The 20,180-nt window shown below is 51.5% G+C and overlaps 1 protein-coding gene across 1 annotated transcript; it reads left to right on the forward strand.

Moving 5' to 3' along the window:
- Positions 1-4,124: 4,124 nt before the first annotated feature.
- SCAMP2 (secretory carrier membrane protein 2) lies at positions 4,125-19,573 on the forward strand. Its single transcript, XM_014960978.1, has 9 exons — positions 4,125-4,142; positions 4,793-4,873; positions 6,857-6,946; positions 8,761-8,878; positions 13,273-13,401; positions 14,124-14,283; positions 14,772-14,873; positions 17,566-17,683; positions 19,224-19,573. The coding sequence occupies exons 1-9, from the start codon at positions 4,125-4,127 to the stop codon at positions 19,368-19,370; spliced, it is 963 nt and encodes a 320-aa protein (XP_014816464.1). The 3' UTR covers positions 19,371-19,573.
- The last annotated feature ends 607 nt before the right edge of the window (positions 19,574-20,180 follow it).

Raw genomic sequence — 20,180 nt, forward strand, 5'->3', positions numbered from 1 at the left:
CTGTAACCTACAGCTGGATGTGAGGGGTCTCAAGCAGTTGCCACAGAATCAGTATCTCTCCGATTCGGAAATGGCATCTCGTGATTTAAGGCGACGCTGCCCTGTTCTCATAAATCCCTTGAAATTATCCTGTTTTCTGCCAGGATTGGGGTCCCTGTGCTGGCTGGGGGGGTGCAGGGAGGTTTGCTCCCCCCAGGCAGGTGCTTACACCCCCTTCCCCAGGCTCTGGAGATGTTGGTGAAAACCTCAAAGCGTCTCTGCCCTCCCGGCCTCGTGGACCTGACGAGTATCTCTGGGGCTGTCTTTCCTCGCCCCCCATCCCCCTGTAGCACAAAGACTGCCACAGCTGAGGATCTGTTCCTTTTTAGGAGACTTTCTTCATGAAATGCTATAAGCTCTGTTTAAAATGAGCTGGTTTGCTCCTGTTAAAATGTATCTCCAGCTCGTCTTCCTTGCAGTTTAATCTAGCTGGTTAATGAGGGATGATTAACCGCTGTCGTTTACTCAGTAACCCACTGCGAGGGGCGGCTGCCTCCAAAACTTTGATGCAAGCTTGGGACGGGGCTGGAGGTTTCCATCCCCTTTAGAGAAAGGGATGCTAAAATCCATGGAGAGAAATCTCAACGCGTCTTTCCGGCAGTGGCAGCGCCCTGAGGTCCTGCCCTGGTGGCAGAGAGCAGGACTGGTGACGTTTTGGGGCAGTTCCCGTCACATTTAGACAACCACGTTAAGTTCCAGGTGGTTCTACTCTTGAGTTGTCTTGTTTTGACCCCATCTAGAGGCATCTCGTTTTGTTTCTTTAACCCATGAGAACAGAGAGAAATGGAAGAGTATAATTTCTTGCACAAACCAGTTGTATGAAAATCTTTGAGCAGCTCAGTCGGCGCAGCACGGCAGAGGCTTCATATTTGTGTTAAATGCTGTACGCTGCGAGGGGTGGCTGACTCCAAAACTTTGATGCAAGTTTGGGACGGGGCTGGAGGTTTCCATCCCCTTTAGAGAAAGGGATGCTAAAATCCATGGAGAGAAATCTCAACGCGTCTTTCCGGCAGTGGCAGCGCCCTGAGGTCCTGCCCTGGTGGCAGAGAGGAGGACTGGTGACGTTTTGGGGCAGTTCCCGTCACATTTAGACAACTGTGTTAAGTTCCAGGTGGTTCTACTCTTGAGTTGTCTTGTTTTGACCCCATCTAGAGGCATCTCATTTTGTTTCTTTAACCCGTGAGAACAGAAAAAATGGAAGAATATAATTTCTTGCACAAACCCATTGTATGAAAATCTTGGAGCAGCTCAGTCAGCTGGCGCAGCGCAGCAGAGGCTTCATATTTGTGTTAAATGCTGTGTTTGAAAACTGTTTGAATCACAGAAGCGCAGCATGATGAATGATACGGGGTTGGAAGGGACCTCTGGAGACCATTCAGTCCAACCCTGTGCCAGAGCAGGTCCCACAGGAATGTGTCCAGGTGGGATTTAAACATCTCCAGAGATGGAGACTCCACCACCTCCCTGGGCAGCCTCTTCCAGGGCTCTGCCACCCTCACAGGACAGAAGTTCCTCCTCATGTTGAGATGGAACTTCTTATCTTCAAGTTTGTGCCCATTTCCTCTTGTCCTGTCCCTGTGCACCACTGAAAAAAGCCTGGCCCCATCCTCCTGACACCCACCCTTGAAGTATTTAGAGGTGTTGATCAGATCCCCCCTCGGCCTCCTCTTCTCCAGACTGAAAAGCCCCGAGTCCCTCAGCCTCTCCTCATCAGAGAGATGCTCCAGGCCCCTCATCATCTCTGTAGCCTCTGCTGTCCCCTCTCCAGCAGTTCCCTGTCCTTCTGGAACTGGGGAGCCCAGAACTGGTCCCAGTGCTCCAGATGGGGCCTCCCCAGGGCAGAGCAGAGGGGCAGGATGACCTCCCTCCACCTGCTGCTCACACTCTTCTTGATGCCCCCCAGGACACCGTTGGCCTTCTCGGCCACCAGGGCTCATTGCTGGCTCATGGGCGGGACACACTGCTGGCTCATGGTCCTCCCATTGTCCGCCAGGACTCCCAGGTCTTTTTCCTCAGAGCTGCTCTCCAGCAGGTCAGGGCAATTTGGTCCAAAGAGGGAATTATTCTGCCCTGGGGAATTTGAAGTCGTGACAAGGGACACCCTCTATCCTTGTGGCTTGTGGAAGCGACGGTGGGCAGGGTAACGAGTGGGGATCTGCAGGTCAGGCTAATAAGTGACTTGTCAGCACAAAGTTTGGGGCTGGACGTATTTATTAATATGGAATATTAATTGGAATATCTGGAGAAGTAAGAGAGCTTCAGGAGAAGCTTAATCTTACTTCTGGAGAAGTAAGAGAGCTTCAGGCTCTTCCTTAGCTCTGGAGCAGGAACCGCATTGGGAAGAACCGCTGGGGAAAATAACTGTGAAACCTGAAGCTTTTGGGCAACTTCTTGTTCATCTCTTGTGTTTCTCCACCTCACCCATCCTTCACGCTGGGTAGTTGGGGCTTGTGGAAGCTGGTGCTTTTACTCTTCCTTAGCTCTGGAGCAGGAACCACATTGGGAAGAACCGCTGGAGAAAATAACTGTGAAACCTGAAACTTTTGGGCAACTTCTCGTTCATCTCTTGTGTTTCTCCACCTCACCCATCCTTCACGCTGGGTAGTTGGGGCTTGTGGAAGCTGGTGCTTTTGTGTCATCCTCTATTTCACAGCCTGTTTCCCTTCCTGCCCTTTCCAGGGCACAACCACACGTGTCCCAACACATTTCAGCTTTGTTGCAAATTCCCTTCTCTTTGTAGATCTATTTTACACCACGCTTGGCACAACAGCAAGCGGGGTTATGCTGAGCTGCCTTGGCCGTGCTGCCTAATTAAATCATATATTATTATTATTTTTTTAAGCTATGCAATAAGATGAGAGGTGGTTTCCTCTTTGGAATCGAGCTGTTCTACAGCTGGAAGGAGACAAAACAGAGGTGCTGCTCTCCTTGTCCTACTCAGGCCACTGGCAGCCTGCCCTTTTAAGCTTTTGCTTAATTCAGGGGCTTTCTTTTTGAATGGAGGCGAACGATGGGGAGAAAATTGTGTGTTTTGCCCCAGTGTTCTGGTTTTGTTTGTGTTGTTTTTTTTCTCTCCTTATTTCCAAGTGCTTTTTCTCCCAGCCTGACCATGGGCAGGTTGGTTTCCTGGTTTTCTTCGGGTGGTTATGCAGGTGGTTTGGTTTCCTCTTCCTGTACCATTAAGGGAGTTTCTCAGCCTCCTGCTGGACTTTAGTCGGGCTGGGACCTCGCCTGGTCTGGATTAAAGGGTAGGGTGCTCTCAGGGAGTAGTTATCATGCCTTAACTGGCTTCTAAGCTCCTGTCGACAGCCCACGCCTCTGCAAAACTGCTTAAAGCCTCCGGAGGAGCAAGTAGTGAAATAAAATCCATGCCTTGTGTCCTTGCAGCCCTTATTTCCAGCACAGAGCGGGGTTCTGCTGGTGCTCCCAACTGATTGATTTAATTTTTTCCCAGCCCTGCCTGGCTGGGGAGTCGGAGGTTCAGCAAGCAGCATCCGAAACATCCTCATCCCAGATCCCTCAGCCCCTGGGGGGTGATTCATAAACTAGTGCAACCTGTTGCGTGGGGAGCGGGGTTACTCATTAACTCCTCCCCGGGCAGGAGGCTGCGCTAAAACCCCGAGGAACGGGCTACGACGGGTTGGGAAGAAGCCAAATTACTCTTTTTTTTCCCCAATGGAGGGGCTCGGTCAGCCTCCGTACGCCTCGATCGCTCGCTCATCCCTTGTCGCAGCCTCAATTACTTCTCGCCCCATTAACCACCAAATTAAAAGGACTGATCTTGAGACACAAGTTGCTGGAGGAAGGAGGGATAAAAAGCCACTTTGATATTATTTTTTTTATTATTATCCACATCCAGCTATTGGGTTGGCAGGCTGTTCTCGCAGTAGGATTTCCGAGTTCAAAAAGTAGGTTGTTTCTCTAATAACAGGGGTGAGAGACGCTCCAGAGGTCCCAGTCTGGCAGCTAAAGAGGGATCTTTTATGGAAAGTAGTGTGTATAAAAGAAGAAATCAAGAGGTGAGGGAAGAAAGGTGTTTTTGGCAGAGGTGCTGAGAGCCTTTTCTTCAACAATCGAATGATTTGATGGCGACAAGTGATGCCGTGAGTACGGGTGGATGCACCTGTTATACCTTCTTAAACAGAAATAAAACCTTCAAAAGTAATTAGCGTCATGCCTCCAGCTCAACTTTTCTGGGTGTTTTGCCTTTTTGGAGGAATTTCTGGCATTTTAGCTTGCAGGTCCAAATGCCCTGGGCGGCAGCTGACACTTATCGTGATGCCAGGACCAGCTGTACCTGGAAACTGGTTTTGTGAGATTCTGCTGGGCTTTGTGGACCCTTGGTGGATACTTTGTGGACCCTCGGTGGACGCTTTGTGGTGCAAAGGAGGTTTGGGAGGTGGCCCTGGGTGTCCGGCCGCTCTCTGACCGCTTTGAGTCCCTGGAAATGAGGAATAACTCAGAGTAGTAATCTGTGGGAAGGGCTCCTGTGCCAAAATCTTGTTGCAGTTCTTCAAACCTACCTCTTGGCTGAGCAGGAGATTACTTCTGCCTGCAAACCTTGCCTTTGCTGATAGTTGTCTCCTTGGTTATTTCAATTCCTTGCCAGCTGAGGCCGTCCACCTGTGGCAGGGATGGGTTTCAGCCCATCCTGTTCCCAGTTAACAAGTGAATAGAAGGTGGGCAGCGTGGATAACGTACGAGCTGATGATCTGTTCATGATGCTAATTTATCTTTGCCTCTCTCCTTGTAGGACCCCTCGGTGACGCAGCTCACAAACACTAGCCAAAGTGGCTTGGATGAATTCAACCCCTTTTCCGAGAGCTCCCAGCTGGTACGTGCCACGTGTATTTGGACTAGTTGTCCTGGTGGTGGCTTTAGCCACGTAGAATGTCCCTTGGGAGGTGCAGCTTAAAGGGGGAAAGAGTGAGGCATTGGCAGCTGATTTCATAGAATCATAGAGTTGTCCAGGCCGGAAGAGACCTCCAAAGGTCATCTAGTCCCACCTCCCCACAGTCAGCAGGGACACCCCCAACTAGACCAGGTTGCCCAGGGCCTTGTCGAGCCTCTCCTTGAATATCTCCTTGAATATCTCCTTGAATATTTCCCCATGGGCAGCAGTTTGATGTGGTGGTGGCAAACTGTGAGCAACTGCTCCTGCCCTGGAGCAGGAATAAACTCCCAGCTGGAACAGCTTCTCCCAAACTCACAGTAAAACTACGTGAAGTGTGAAGGGGAAGATGCTTTGTGGCAGGACACATAGATATTTATTTAGTTGGGAGCTGAGCTGCTGCGGCGATACCGTTGGTGGGTCCCTGCAGGAACTTCGTTCTTGCTTCCTGGCTGCTTCCTGCCACGTGTGAGGTGGGAAAAGGAGAAGGGGAAACCAGGGTGAAGCCACATTTGTGGTTTAAACAACTGATCAAACCCCCTTTTTATTTCTCCTTTGCCTCATACCCTTAACCCTCCCGGTGCCGCTCTAACAAAAGGAGGATCTGACAAACTTTTGGGAATGCGTTCTGCTGGGCTTTGTGGACCCTCAGTGGACGCTTTGTGGACCCTCGGTGGACACTTTGTGGTGCAAAGGAGGTTTGGGAGGTGGCCCTGGGTGTCCGGCTGCTCTCTGACCGCTTTGAGTCCCTGGAAATGAGGAATAACTCAGAGTAGTAATCTGTGGGAAGGGCTCCTGTGCCAAAATCTTGTTGCAGTTCTTCAAACCTACCTCTTGGCTGAGCAGGAGATTACTTCTGCCTGCAAACCTTGCCTTTGCTGATAGTTGTCTCCTTGGTTATTTCAATTCCTTGCCAGCTGAGGCCGTCCACCTGTGGCAGGGATGGGTTTCAGCCCATCCTGTTCCCAGTTAACAAGTGAATAGAAGGTGGGCAGCGTGGATAACGTACGAGCTGATGATCTGTTCATGATGCTAATTTATCTTTGCCTCTCTCCTTGTAGGACCCCTCGGTGACGCAGCTCACAAACACTAGCCAAAGTGGCTTGGATGAATTCAACCCCTTTTCCGAGAGCTCCCAGCTGGTACGTGCCACGTGTATTTGGACTAGTTGTCCTGGTGGTGGCTTTAGCCACGTAGAATGTCCCTTGGGAGGTGCAGCTTAAAGGGGGAAAGAGTGAGGCATTGGCAGCTGATTTCATAGAATCATAGAGTTGTCCAGGCCGGAAGAGACCTCCAAAGGTCATCTAGTCCCACCTCCCCACAGTCAGCAGGGACACCCCCAACTAGACCAGGTTGCCCAGGGCCTTGTCGAGCCTCTCCTTGAATATCTCCTTGAATATCTCCTTGAATATTTCCCCATGGGCAGCAGTTTGATGTGGTGGTGGCAAACTGTGAGCAACTGCTCCTGCCCTGGAGCAGGAATAAACTCCCAGCTGGAACAGCTTCTCCCAAACTCACAGTAAAACTACGTGAAGTGTGAAGGGGAAGATGCTTTGTGGCAGGACACATCGATATTTATTTAGTCGGGAGCTGAGCTGCTGCGGCGATACCGTTGGTGGGTCCCTGCAGGAACTTCGTTCTTGCTTCCTGGCTGCTTCCTGCCACGTGTGAGGTGGGAAAAGGAGAAGGGGAAACCAGGGTGAAGCCACATTTGTGGTTTAAACAACTGATCAACCCCCCTTTTTGTTTCTCCTTTGCCTCATACCCTTAACCCTCCCGGTGCCGCTCTAACAAAAGGAGGATCTGACAAACTTTTGGGAATGCAGAGTTGCTTTCTGGTTTAGTAGTGCTCAAACTGGGACTGTTCCTGGCTAAAAGCTGCCGTGTGTAACGTCTCTTGCCTTTTTGCTTGTTGTTTATACGCAGACAAATGCAGCACGGACGACGCCGGCCACGCAGCCCTCTGGCCACTCGCAGCCTGCGGTTCTGCAGACGTCTGTAGAGCCCACTCCCCAGGTATGGCAACCCCTCGCTGCTGCCTTGAGGGATCTCCCATGGGCTTCCAGAGGCTCGTAGGAATAGGAGGGGAACAGAATCGCAGGATCTTCTAGGTTGGAAGGGACCTTAAAGATCATCTTGTCCAACCGTCAACCTAACTGACAAAAATAGACACCCACACAACAAACAAGAAGCATCACCATCACTAAACCATACCTCCCAGCACTACATCAGCCCGTCTTTTGAACACCTCCAGGGATGGTGCCTCAACCACCTCCCTGGGCAGCCATTCCAATGGCTGAGAACCCTTTCAGTGAAAAATTTTTTCCTAATATCCAGCCTGAACGTCCCCTGGCGTAACTTGAGGCCATTTCCTCTCGTCCTGTCACCTGTGACTTGGGAGAAGAGACCGACCCCCACCTCTCTACACCCTCCTTTCAGGGAGCTGAAGAGAGCGAGAAGGTCTCCCCTCAGCCTCCTCTTCTCCAGGCTGAATACCCCCAGCTCCCTCAGCCTCTCCTCATAAGACTTGTGCTCCAGACCCCTCACCATCTTTGTTGCCCTTCTCTGGACCTGCTCCAGCCCCTCAATGTCTTTTTTTGTGGGAAGGGGCCCAAAACTGGACACAGCCCTCAAGGTGAGGCCTCACCAGTGCCGAGTACAGGGGGACAATCACCTCTCGGGCCCTACTCGCCACATTGTTCCTGACACAGGCCAGGATGCTGTTGGCCTTCTTGGCCACCTGGGCACACTGCTGGCTCCTGTTCAGCCCACAGGTGACCAACACCCCCAGGTCCTTTTCTGCCAGGCAGCTCTAGTCACTCTGCCCCCAGCCTGTAGTGCTGCATGGGGTTGGTGTGACCCAAGGGCAGGACCTGGCCCTTGGCCTTGTTGAACCTCATCCCCCTGGCCTTGGCCCATCCATCCAACAGGATTCTCTGGGACTGGGCGTGGGAAGCTGCAGGTGATCTTTAAACTTGCATTTATCCCCGCCTTGTGAAGCGGATCTCTATAGGGAATATGCACACACGATTCTTTTTACACCTTTTTCCTCTCCCTGGTGGCAGAGCTCACTTCACCTTGTGTCCTGTTTGCTCTGGCTTCCCTCTGCAAACACCAAAATGTGTCCCTCTGGTGCCTTTAGCTTAGTTCTGGTGGCTGGTCAGTCACACTCGGTTCCAGGAGCATCAATGCAGTCTCACTATACATCCCAGATGTTGCTTAGACCATCTGGCAAGTACCCAACGGCCAGGACACCCTCATCCAAAGAGCAGAGAAGCTGAGGCTGGTAGGAGAAAGGATCAGTTTGTCCTGCTGAGATGTTTCTCCGTCTCTTCTCTTGAAGAAGAGATGCTCCAGAGGTGTGGTAGGCATCTGCCTCACCTTTCCTCTGATCCTCCTCTCCTGGCTGGGGAGGGAATTGTCCTGGTAAACTCCAGGAGTCCTGCCCGCTGCTCTGTTGTTAGAGCACTTGGAGCAATGAGGAGAACTGGGAGGGAGAAGGAGCTGCAAGAAAAGCTCAGCTTCTCTGCAGGGGAAGGACGTAGAGGATGGGCAACAGACTGGATGTAGCCTCTTGAAGGCTTTTCCAGCCCTGTCTTCCCATGGTATGAAAGAGGAACATCGGGGTGGGGTTCAGCATTGGTCTTGATGTTTGTCCTCCAACAGAAAGCCTCAAGATATTTCAGATCAGCTTTCAAATTGTCCCCAACCCTTGCTATTGAGTTCCCGTTGCTTCAAATCCAGTTTGGCATCTGGTGCGTTTGCTGGTGGCGGTGCTGCTGCCTTGCTCAGGGAAGGATTTACCTTTTTCTCCCCCTTTTTTTTTTTAGGCTGTGGCTGCGGCAGCGCAGGCCGGGCTTCTTCAGCAGCAGGCGGAATTGGAGAGGAAGGCGGCCGAGTTGGAGAAGAAGGAAAGGGAATTGCAGAGTAACTCAGCCAGCATTAACAGTGAGTGCTGCTTCCTGGGGAGCCCGGGTCGCTTGGTTTCCAGCTCTTTGCATCATTAAATAGATCAAACCCCCTCGTTCCTAAACATAGGATGATGAAGGCTCAGCCTCTCCAAGTGTACATGGCTTTTTTAGAAGGTTTTTTAGAAGCCACGTGTCTTTCCTCTGGTCCTTCACAGCTGGGGCGACCCTCTTGGGACTGGACCTGTCATCCCATGACTTACAAGGTGGGAAAGGAGCTCAGAGAGGAGATGGTGGAGATGAGATGCTCTCAGCATCCGCACTTAACCATGCTAAATTCTTTGAACACCAGTTTCATTCTGTATCTGAGCTCTTAGGTTCTTAGTGTCATAGAGTCATAGAATTGTCTAGGTTGGAAGGGACCTTTAAGATCATCTAGTCCAACCATCAACCTAACTGATAAAAACCACACTAAACCATGTCTCTAAGCACTATGTCAACCCGGCTTTAAAGTACCTCCAGGGATGGTGCCTCAACCCCTTCCCTTGGCAGCCCATTCCAAGGCTTAATAATCCCTTCCATGTAAAATTTTTCCTAATCTCCAGTCTGAACGTCCCCTGGGGCAACTTGAGGTCGTTTCCTCTTGTCCCATCTCCTGTTCCTTGGGAGAAGAGACCGACCCCCCCTGGCTACACCCTCCTTTCAGGGAGCTGGAGAGAGCGAGAAGGTCTCCCCTCAGCCTCCTCTTCTCCAGGCTGAACACCCCCAGCTCCCTCAGCCTCTCCTCATTGTGCTCCAGACCCCTCACCAGCTCAGTTGTCCTTCTCTGGACCCGCTCCAGGCCCTCAGTGTCTTTCTTGTAGTGAGGGGCCCAAAACTGGACACAGCCCTTGAGATGGGTCCTCACTAGTGTTGAGTATAGAGACATGATCTTTTCCCTAGTCCTGCTGGCCACACTGTTCCTGATACAGGCCAGGATGCTCTTTCCCTTCTTGGCCACCCGGGCATGTTGCTTTCCAGTGCTCTGCAGCCTTTCTTCTGCTGTGACCTGTCACATACCCATGGTGTGAAAAGCCATGCCTCTGTTAAACAATGTGCCAGATGTGCATCCTGTGACACCCGTGACCCGCAAGGAGGAAGGCAGCAGTTGGCTGTTCTGCCTGCTCCCCCACGCTCCAGTCCCATGACTGATGCTGCCACACAGCTAGGATGTGACTGTACTTTGGTGGGGTAGTGGATGCGCAAATAATCGTGACAGGAGAGAGAGATGCATCTTCCAGTGTGGCAGAAATAGATCTACGGCCACCCTCTGGCTGAAAGTGTAGGTGTCACTTCCCTCCTCTGCACATTTTTTGATAAGTTGAAATAAAATTGCATACCATAAATTAACTTCAAAAATCCATATCTCTTCAGCCATACCTTTCTGCAGTGATCTCTGTTGCTTAGAAAAGCAGAATAAATTAACAAGCATGAGGTTTTTTTCACCTCTGCTTGGAGCCCTGGGCTATCTCTCTGCTATCAGAACTTTGCAGGAAAAATGTTGGTTTTCACCCTTCCGGGGAAATCTTTCCCACCTAAGCTCATGACTCTGCTTTTCCTCTTTTTAGCTTGGCAGAGAGTGCTCCTCAACCTGAAGCTTCGATAAACATGCTCTGAGATGCTTTCAAAAATACTTGTTGAGTTTGGTTCTGCCAGTAGTGAAAACAAGGAGATTTCTGTGGTAAATCTGAATATTTGGATTTTTTGTAAAAGACTGGAAACAGAAGGCTGCAAGTAAAACAAACCTGATATCGCCTAGCTTAAATTTAATGATAAAGGTGATGCAACTACATTATTTTGGTTAAAATCCCCAAAGGACTTCTGAGGGAGGTTTCTCTGAGAAATCAGACATGGCCATAAAGCTGGTGGATAAAAAAGGCCATGATCTGTGGTAAAGGTAGGGTTTCCCCATAGACAGTTTATCTTTCTGAATTTTCAGCAACAGAACTTTGTGAGGGAAGGGGAAAACAAAACCAAAAAAAAAAAAGGAAAGAAAAAAAAAATTTACACCTATCAGGAGAGCACAAATCTTGCCATCCATCTCCAGCTCAACTTATCAGACCACTTAATTTGGATCGTGCGATGCTATTGATAAGCCAGAATTTGATGTAGCTTTAACTGCCATTGGCACTCATAGCCCTTTCTGCTCAGACATGCAGGAGACTGAGAGAACTTTATTGGGTACAGATGGAGATGCTCCCGGGTTCATGGCACTTTCCCTGTTCTTGGTGACATTAGGGTTGATTTTCAGCATTCAGAAGTGATGCTGTAGACTTTGTATTTGAGCTCATAGTCAATATCTGTGTAAGAAATTGTAAATTGCTCCAGAACTTGGCAAACCTTAAATAGAAGAGGGATGATGAAGGCTCAGCCTCTCCAAGTGTACATGGCTTTTTTAGAAGGTTTTTTAGAAGCCACGTGTCTTTCCTCTGGTCCTTCACAGCTGGGGCGACCCTCTTGGGACTGGACCTGTCATCCCATGACTTACAAGGTGGGAAAGGAGCTCAGAGAGGAGATGGTGGAGATGAGATGCTCTCAGCATCCGCACTTAACCATGCTAAATTCTTTGAACACCAGTTTCATTCTGTATCTGAGTTCTTAGTGTCATAGAGTCATAGAATTGTCTAGGTTGGAAGGGACCTTTAAGATCATCTAGTCCAACCATCAACCTAACTGATAAAAACCACACTAAACCATGTCTCTAAGCACTATGTCAACCCGGCTTTAAAGTACCTCCAGGGATGGTGCCTCAACCCCTTCCCTTGGCAGCCCATTCCAAGGCTTAATAATCCCTTCCATGTAAAATTTTTCCTAATCTCCAGTCTGAACGTCCCCTGGGGCAACTTGAGGTCGTTTCCTCTCTTCCATGTAAAATTTTTCCCCATCTCCAGCCTGAACCTCCCCTGGGGCAACTTGAGGCTGTTTCTTCTTGTCCCATCTCCTGTTCCTTGGGAGAAGAGACTGACCTCCACCTCTCTACACCCTCCTTTCAGGGAGTTGGAGAGAGCCAGAAGGTCTCCCCTCAGCCTCCTTTTCTCCAGGCTGAACACCCCCAGCTCCCTCAGCCTCTCCTCACAAGACTTGTGCTCCAGACCCCTCACCATCTTTGTCGCCCTTCTCTGGACCCGCTCCAGCCTCTCAGTGTCTTTTTTTGTGGGAAGGGGCCCAAAACTGGACACAGCCCTCGAGGTGGAGCCTCACCAGTGCCCAGTACAGGGGAACGGTCACCTCCTGAGTCCTACTCCCCACGCTGTTCCTGACACAGGCCAGGATGCTGGTGGCCTTCTTGGCCACCTGGGCACACTGCTGGCTCCTGTTCAACCAACAGGCGACCAACACCCCCAGGTTCTTTTCTGCCAGGCAGCTCCAGCCACTCTGCCCCAAGGCTGTGGAGCATTCATGGGGTTGGTGTGACCCAAGGGCAGGACCTGGCACTTGGCCTTGTTGAACCTCATCCCATCTCCAGATCCCTCTGCAAAGCCTCTACCCTCCAGCAGATCAACACTCCCACCCAACTTGGTGGTATCTGTGAACTTACCAAGGGAGCACTTGATCCCCTCACCCAGATCATTGATAAAGATGTTAAAGGGAACCAGCTGCGTTGAGGCCTTTCACTGAGAGCAATAAAGCTTCCCCCTTCCATTCTGGAGGCTCTCTTAACCACAGCAAAACAATATTTCCCCCTAATCTTGGTTTTGAATTGGCTGAACACAGACTTGTGGTGCCGCGTAACCAACAGGCGACCAACACCCCCAGGTTCTTTTCTGCCAGGCAGCTCCAGCCACTCTGCCCCAAGGCTGTGGAGCATTCATGGGGTTGGTGTGACCCAAGGGCAGGACCTGGCACTTGGCCTTGTTGAACCTCATCCCATCTCCAGATCCCTCTGCAAAGCCTCTACCCTCCAGCAGATCAACACTCCCACCCAACTTGGTGGTATCTGTGAACTTACCAAGGGAGCACTTGATCCCCTCACCCAGATCATTGATAAAGATGTTAAAGGGAACCAGCTGCGTTGAGGCCTTTCACTGAGAGCAATAAAGCTTCCCCCTTCCATTCTGGAGGCTCTCTTAACCACAGCAAAACAATATTTCCCCCTAATCTTGGTTTTGAATTGGCTGAACACAGACTTGTGGTGCCGCGTGGCGATGGTTGTGGTGGCCCTTTGGCCACCGCAGGGGAATTCTGCCTCCCACAGAGGAGAGCCCTCAAACCAGGCTGACCTGCCAGCAGATTTAGCACATCCCTGCTGTCCTGCCTCCTAAAACCTAGTTTTTTTCCCCAAGATCTAGCCTTTTCCAAGGTTTTGGTGTCGGTATATGTGAATGGCTACTTGCAAAATTAGTCTTTCAATGAGAGCAGAGCAAGTGAAGAACCCCTCTTTTCTCCATTCCGCAGCGAGGCAAAACAACTGGCCGCCCCTTCCCAAGAAGTGTCCCATCAAGCCGTGTTTTTACCAGGATTTTTCTGCAGACATCCCAGCTGACTACCAGCGGATATGCAAGATGCTGTATTACTTGTGGATGCGTAAGTAATCGCTCGAACTGTAATAAAAACTCTTCCTAAGAAGGTTCTGTATCAAATACGGAGCTTTTTGACCCTACAGTAAATTCTGAAGGTGTAATCTGCAGGGGTAAAATAATATTTCTCTCCCCTTTTTTCTTATTTTTTTTTTTCCTATGAAGGTGAATGTAAAGGACTCCAAGGTTATGCTTTGGGAATAGCTGGTTTGACACTTAATTTTGATTGTGGTTTAATGGAGACTTTAACAACTCTCCTGAGAGTCTAAATACGGAGCTTTTTGACCCTACAGTAAATTCTGTAGGTGTCATCTGTGGGGGTAAAATAATGTTTCTCTCCCCTTTTTTATTTTCTTTTTTTTCTTATGAAGGTGAATGTAAAGGACTCCATGCTTTGGGAATAATTCATTTGTCACATAATTTTGATTGTGGTTTGATCTGGAAGACAGCGGCTAGTGCAGCTCAGCAATGGGGTGCAAACCAGTCTCAGCTCTTACTTGTCAATTTTGGTGCCTGGCAGAGATTTCAGATTTGGCCATAAGCATCAGGATCGGATGAGCTCCTTGGGTTAAGCCCTGTTTTTCTTTTCAAGGGAGGGAAGGTAGCCCCAAGTCTCCTTAATTTCCTCAGTGCTTCACGCATTCAGTGTGAGATTAGGGATGCTTGGAGAGACTTCTGAGCCTTCCAAGAACTTCCTGACATTTCTTCTCTCTCTCCCACCCTGAACAGTGCATTCCATTACCCTGCTCCTCAACCTGCTTGCCTGCCTGGCGTGGTTCACAGTCGATGCGCAAAGGGGAGTAGACTTTGGTCTCTCCATCCTGTGGTTTGTTTTATTCACCCCTTGTGCCTTTCTCTGTTGGTACCGACCGATTTACAAGGCTTTCAGGCAAGTACCGTTTCCCTCTTGTCACTTTTTAGTGGGAGGAGTTTGGGGGTTTTATCTGTTCCGATCATATATGGCCTGCAGGGTTTTTCCAGCTCTTTGCATCATTAAATAGATCAAACCCACTTGTTCCTAGACAAGTATCTGATGCAACTTGATGATGCTGGTCCTTTCTCATCTCGCAGGCTAAGCCCAGCTGATCGTAGGGGCCTAATTATTTTTTTTTAATTGATTTCTGAGAAGCTCTTTGGATTATCAATGTGCTGAGCACACGGCATGCATTAAAGAAGCTGCCCTCACCCCATCTTGCACTAGGCAGAGTTTTCCAGTATGCAGTGGACATGTTTGAAGTTGTGTTGCTGCAGAAGTTCATCCTGAAATCCCCTCCCCTCAGCAGTTCCCCGAAATTATTTCCCTTCCCTTTCAGAGATGGGAGTCTGTGCAGGGATCACGCCCCTGGGTCTCACTCCTGCCTGCCGTCTCTCCTGCAGGTCTGACAGCTCCTTCAGCTTCTTCGTCTTCTTTTTCATCTTCTTTTGCCAAATAGCAATCTACATCATCCAGGCTGTCGGTATTCCTGGCTGGGGAGACAGGTAAGCTTGGCTTGGCAGGCTGCAGCCTTTCACGGATGCTTTTTCTCACCAGGGCTGTGACTGTCAGAAGCTTTGGGGTCCGTTTTCTGACAGCTCTATGTTCTCTCTCCCTCCCGTGGTTTTTCCTCTCTCGCCTGCTACAGCTTTGGCAGGTCCCAGCTGGGCTGCCTCGCTCCTCTTCTTGATGCTGAACCTCTCACGTTGCCCTCATCCTCCATGTGCTAAAATAGAGCCTTCCCTGATGGGAGGTGGGGGTGAGGGATCTCCGACCCGGAGTCTGGGTGCTGCTTAACCCCAGGCTGCTGCTGGCAGCCCCGTTCTGTCCCCAAACTCTTCCTGAATTTGGAGTTCTCAACTCTGGAGTCCTCAGCACAGCAAGGACATGGAGCTGTTGGAGCAGGGCCAGAGAGATGCTGGGAGGGCTGGAGCCCCTCTGCTGGGAGGGGTGGCTGAGAGAGTTGGGGGGGTTCAGCCTGGAGAAGAGGAAAGTCCAGGCAGACCCTTGAGCCCCTTCCAGTCCCTCAAGGGCTCCAGGAGAGATGGGGAGGGACTCTGGATCAGGGAGGGGAGCCCTAGGAGGAGGGGGAAGGGTTTGACCCTGAAAGAGGGGAGATGGAGCTGAGATGTGGGGCAGAACTTCTTTGGTGTGAGGGTGGTGAGAGCCTGGAATTCTCTCAAGTGTGGTGTTGTGCTTCCAAAACTCAACCGAGAGGGTTTTATCCTCACCTTGCGTTGATGGCATCCTACAGAAGGATGAGTCTGAGCTTCTGGAGCAGCTTCCACAGGCCTCTGGTCAGCAGCTGCCCCCTGCAGTGAAAGCAATGGCTTTCTTTTTTTGCCTCGCTGGGCTGGCTGCGGATCAGATTCCCCTGGGATCAGGGAAAAGGTTAACAACGAGTGGTTTTTCTCCCCGGGGGGAGCCTCCAGGTGACGAGCGCCGGCAAAGCTGCCGTCTATTTTTGCCGGCTGCCTGCAGAAGGGCTCCTGGGCAAAGCCGTCCTCGTGCTCCCTCTTAGTCACAGGGGACAGGGAGGGGACGCTCCCTTTTTAGTCTGACTTTGGAGAGAGCCTGCCTTGGGCTTTCGGCTGCATTTCCTCCAGCCAGCCAGCCCGTTTTATTTTTGGCTGTGGTGCCTGCTGTGCCTTTCCGCTTCCTCGTAGCGAGCACGAAGTTGTGCAGCCCGTGGAACCTGGGGTGGGAGGGGGGGTTTGGCTCACCTGGGTCATAAAATCATAGAATGGTTTGGGTTGGTTTTCCTCTTCCTTGTAGCGAGCATGAAGTTGTGCAGCCCATGGAACCTTGGGGGGGTTTGGCTCACCCGGGTCATAGAATCACAGAATGGTTTGGGTTGGAAGGGACCTCAAAGATCATCCAGTTCCAACCCCCCTGCCATGGGCAGGGACACCTCCCACCACACCAGGTTGCTCCAAGCCCCATCCAGCCTGGCCTTGAACCCCTCCAGGGATGGGGCAGCCACAGCTTCTCTGGGAAACCTGTTCCAGTGTCTCACCACCCTCAGAGTAAAAAATTTCTTCCTGAGATCTAATCTGAATCTTTTTTCTTCCAATTTAAAACCGTTTCCCCTTGTCCTATCATTACACCTCCTGGCAAAGAGTCCCTCCCCAGCTCTTCTATAGGCACCCTTCAGGTATTGAAAGGCCGCTATAAGGTCTCCCCGGAGCCTTCTCTTCTCCAGGCTGAACAAAAGGGTCCCTCACTCCTGGTGGCCCCCGGCTGGCTCGGGTTAGCCCTTGGAAAGATTCCTTTCTCCAGCACCCAGGAGGGTGTTTGGAGTGGGGCACGTCGGTATTTTCACCCGCTGCCAAGCGCTGGTCGCTCCCCACATCCTCCCTGCCCCTTCCTTTCTAACTTCATCCCTTCCTTCCTCTTCCTCCCCCCTCCCAACACTGGCATCCCTGGCCAGGCAGAGCTGTCACGGTGAGGTGTAGGTCTTGGCTCCAGATCTCCAGAATTCCACGTAACCACCCTGTCTTTACGCTGCTTTGATTTATGACGATGCCAAGGGTGGTCCAGGGATCCAGGGCTGTAACGCAGGTGGGGCGAGGAGGGTTCTCCTGTGGGGAGATGGAGGGATGGATGGAGGGTCACTTCTAAAAACAATAATGGAGATTCTGGCCCCAAAACAAGTGCCTGGGGGAGCTCTGGGTCCCTGTTCCCACAGCTGTAACGTTTGGGTTTGAGCTGAGCATCTCCCTTAGGAGGAAAGGCTGAGGGACTTGGGTCTTTTTAGTCTGGAGAAGAGAAGACTGAGGGGGGATCTGATCAACACCTATAAATACTTCAAGGGTGGGTGTCAGGAGGATGGGGCCAGGCTTTTTTCAGTGGTGCCCAGTGACAGGACAAGAGGAAATGGGCACAAACTTGAAGATAAGAAGTTCCATCTCAACATGAGGAGGAACTTCTGACACCCTCAGGGGAAAGAGCCCTGGCAGAGGCTGCCCAGGGAGGTGGTGGAGTCTCCTTCTCTGGAGACATTCAAACCCCACCTGGACACGTTCCTGTGGGACCTGCTCTGGGTGGCCCTGCTCTGGCAGAGGGTTGGAGGAGATGTTCTCCAGAGGTCCCTTCCGACCCCCATCGTTCTGGGATTCCCTGTAACCTTCCCCCAAAGGTTCTTCTGCTGCTGTTGGTGCCTCTTCCCATCTCACCCTGCTCTCCCTTCCCTCGCAGCGGTTGGATCGCGGCGCTGTCGGAGCTGCGCGGGAACGTGGCCGTGGCTGTTATCATGATGGTGGTGGCAGGGTTCTTCACCCTCTGCGCCATCCTCTCCCTCTTCCTCCTGAAGCAGGTGAGTCACTCGGAGGCAAGGTGAGGGCAAACTGGCAGATCTTCAGGTTGGGCCTCTCCCGGGGTGGGGATGGGGGGTTGCAACCTCCTCTCATCTCTTCGTGGGGATTGAACTTGCTTTGGAAGACGTAATCAGGGCACTGTCAGGTCAAGAGTTTTAATTAGATGTGTTTTTGCTCCTGCTTCCTGCACCGGTGCCAAGTTGCTTGAAGGCTAAGGAGACCTGCAGGTGGGGGCTGGCCATTGGGGAGGGAAGAAGAGGCAGAGGTGCTTCATTAAGGCTTGTCATTAAGGTGTGAAAGGGCCTCGAACACACCCTGGGAATAAAGGAAGGGGGGGTGGAAAGCCTTGCTGGTGGTGGAGGTCCCAAATGTCACCCTCCTTGAACATGGACATCCAATTTCTTCCACCTGCCTTTACCTTGAGCCTGCCCAGAGCTGGCTGAGCAGAGAAGACACCTTGGGGTGTCTGGGGGCTTTACAGTCGCTGCTACCGCAGCCTGGTGGGATTCTTCAAAGCCTGGTGGGATCCAAAGGAGTCTTTTACCGCAGGCTCTCAAACATGAGCCTTCCTTCCTCCTTCTGAGTGACCACGCAAGGATTGCGTTTTTGCAATTAACAGCAGAAATGCAGCTCTGGGGAAGGTGAGGACAGGCTGAGCTGGTCCTGTTCCTACTGCTTCCTCCTCCGTTTCTCCTAAATCGTATCTCGAAGGAGATACCTGATGCTTGGAGTTGCAGACCTGCAACCTCGGGTCTGTAGATGCAGAGGTTACGCATCCGCACCCTGTGGGGAGAGACGTTTTTGGTCTGATACCTGCTGTTTTGCTGAGAGCTCCACGCTGGAATCCTGCGTCCAGTGCTGGGCTCCCCAGTTCAAGAGGGACAGGGAACTGCTGGAGAGAGTCCAGCGTAGGGCAACAGAGATGATGGAGGGGTTGGAGCATCTCCCTGCTGAGGAAAGGCTGAGAGAGCTGGGGCTCTTGAGCCTGGAGAAGAGAAGGCTGAGGGGAGACCTTGTTCATGCTGACAAGGATCTAAAGGGTGGGTTGAAGGAGGACCTCTGAGGAGGAACCTCTGAGGAGGAACCTCTTTTCTGTGGTTCCCAGTGACAGGACGAGGGGCAACGGGCACAAGCTGGACTATGGGAAGTTCCCCTCCAATGTGAGGAAGAACTTGTTTGGGGTGAGGGTGGCAGAGCCCTGGCAGAGGCTGCCCAGGGAGGGTGTGGAGTCCCCTTCTCTGGAGATCTTCAAGCCCCGCCTGGATGCTCCTGAGTGATGTGCTCTGGGCAGCCCTGCTTTGGCCGGGGAGTTGGGCTGGATGGTCTCTAGAAGGTCCCTTCCAACAATTCCATGATTCTCTTTTACACCAAACGAGGGTCTACTGACATCCTCAGCTGAGGTGGAGCCGGTGGCATACTCTGCCCAGAGATAATAACCACGGGGCCAAGCGAAAACCGAGCCGGTTGGTGCGACAAACCCATGACTTTCTGCTGACACCTTTATTTTTCCCCCTTTCCCCTTCTCTTCCCATTCCCCAGGTGCATTCCCTGTACCGCCGCACGGGAGCCAGTTTCCAGAGGGCCCAGGAAGAGTTTTCCCAAGGCATCCTCACCAACAGGAGCTTCCAGACGGCGGCTGCGGGGGCGGCCTCCTCCGCCGCACAGAGCGCTTTCCGAGGAAACTAGCCCTTCCCCGGCCGCTGTCCCCTCTCGCCGTCACCCCGACCTTCGGTTCTTCGGTTGGTTTTTGGTTGGGGTTTGGTTTTTTTTTTCCTAAAAATGCACTTTTTTTTTCGGGGGGTACCGCGTTAGCTCTGTGACGCCCACTCCAGATGAGAAGAGGTCCGGTTGGTTGATTATTATTTCGGTTTTTTGGTTGTTTTTTTTTTTTTTTTTTTTTTTTAAAAGCTTCGGCTTGACCTAACGTATCTGATGATTGGTTTTTTCCCCCCTCTCGTGTTTTTAGGGTGGGGGGTGGGGGGAAGGAGATGGGGGGAGACCGTTCTCTGAAGCAAATATATTTCTCTATCCAGGATGTGCCGAGTGTGTGTGTCTCTTCCTCCCCTCGCCCTGGGCCAGGTTTTTGGATTTTACTTTCTCTCTCTCTCTCCTGTTGGTCTTTGCTATGAAGAATTTGGATTATCTGCTGGTTTTGGGGAGTGGGGAGATGGGGGGGGAGGTTTGTAAATTGCATGTGTTGACCTAGGAGTCCTGGTGGACAACAGGATGCCCGTAAGCCAGCAACGGGCCTTGGTGGCCAAGAAGGCCAATGGCATCCTGGGGGGCATCAGGAAGAGTGTGAGCAGCAGGTGGAGGGAGGTCATCCTGCCCCTCTGCTCTGCCCTGGGGAGGCCCCATCTGGAGCACTGGGACCAGTTCTGGGCTCCCCAGTTCCAGAAGGACAGGGAACTGCTGGAGAGGGGACAGCAGAGGCTACAGAGATGATGAGGGGCCTGGAGCATCTCCCTTACGAGGAAAGGCTGAGGGACTTGGGGC

This window comes from Calidris pugnax, unplaced genomic scaffold (genome assembly GCF_001431845.1).
Source record: "Calidris pugnax isolate Ruff unplaced genomic scaffold, ASM143184v1 scaffold486, whole genome shotgun sequence".
Classification (NCBI taxonomy): domain Eukaryota; kingdom Metazoa; phylum Chordata; class Aves; order Charadriiformes; family Scolopacidae; genus Calidris; species Calidris pugnax.

Coding starts and splice junctions, on each gene's coding strand:
- SCAMP2 (XM_014960978.1), top strand. Junction 13,402..14,123: donor GCTGTATTACTTGTGGATGC/GTAAGTAATCGC, acceptor CACCCTGAACAG/TGCATTCCATTACCCTGCTC. Junction 14,874..17,565: donor ATTCCTGGCTGGGGAGACAG/GTAAGCTTGGCT, acceptor CTTCCCTCGCAG/CGGTTGGATCGCGGCGCTGT.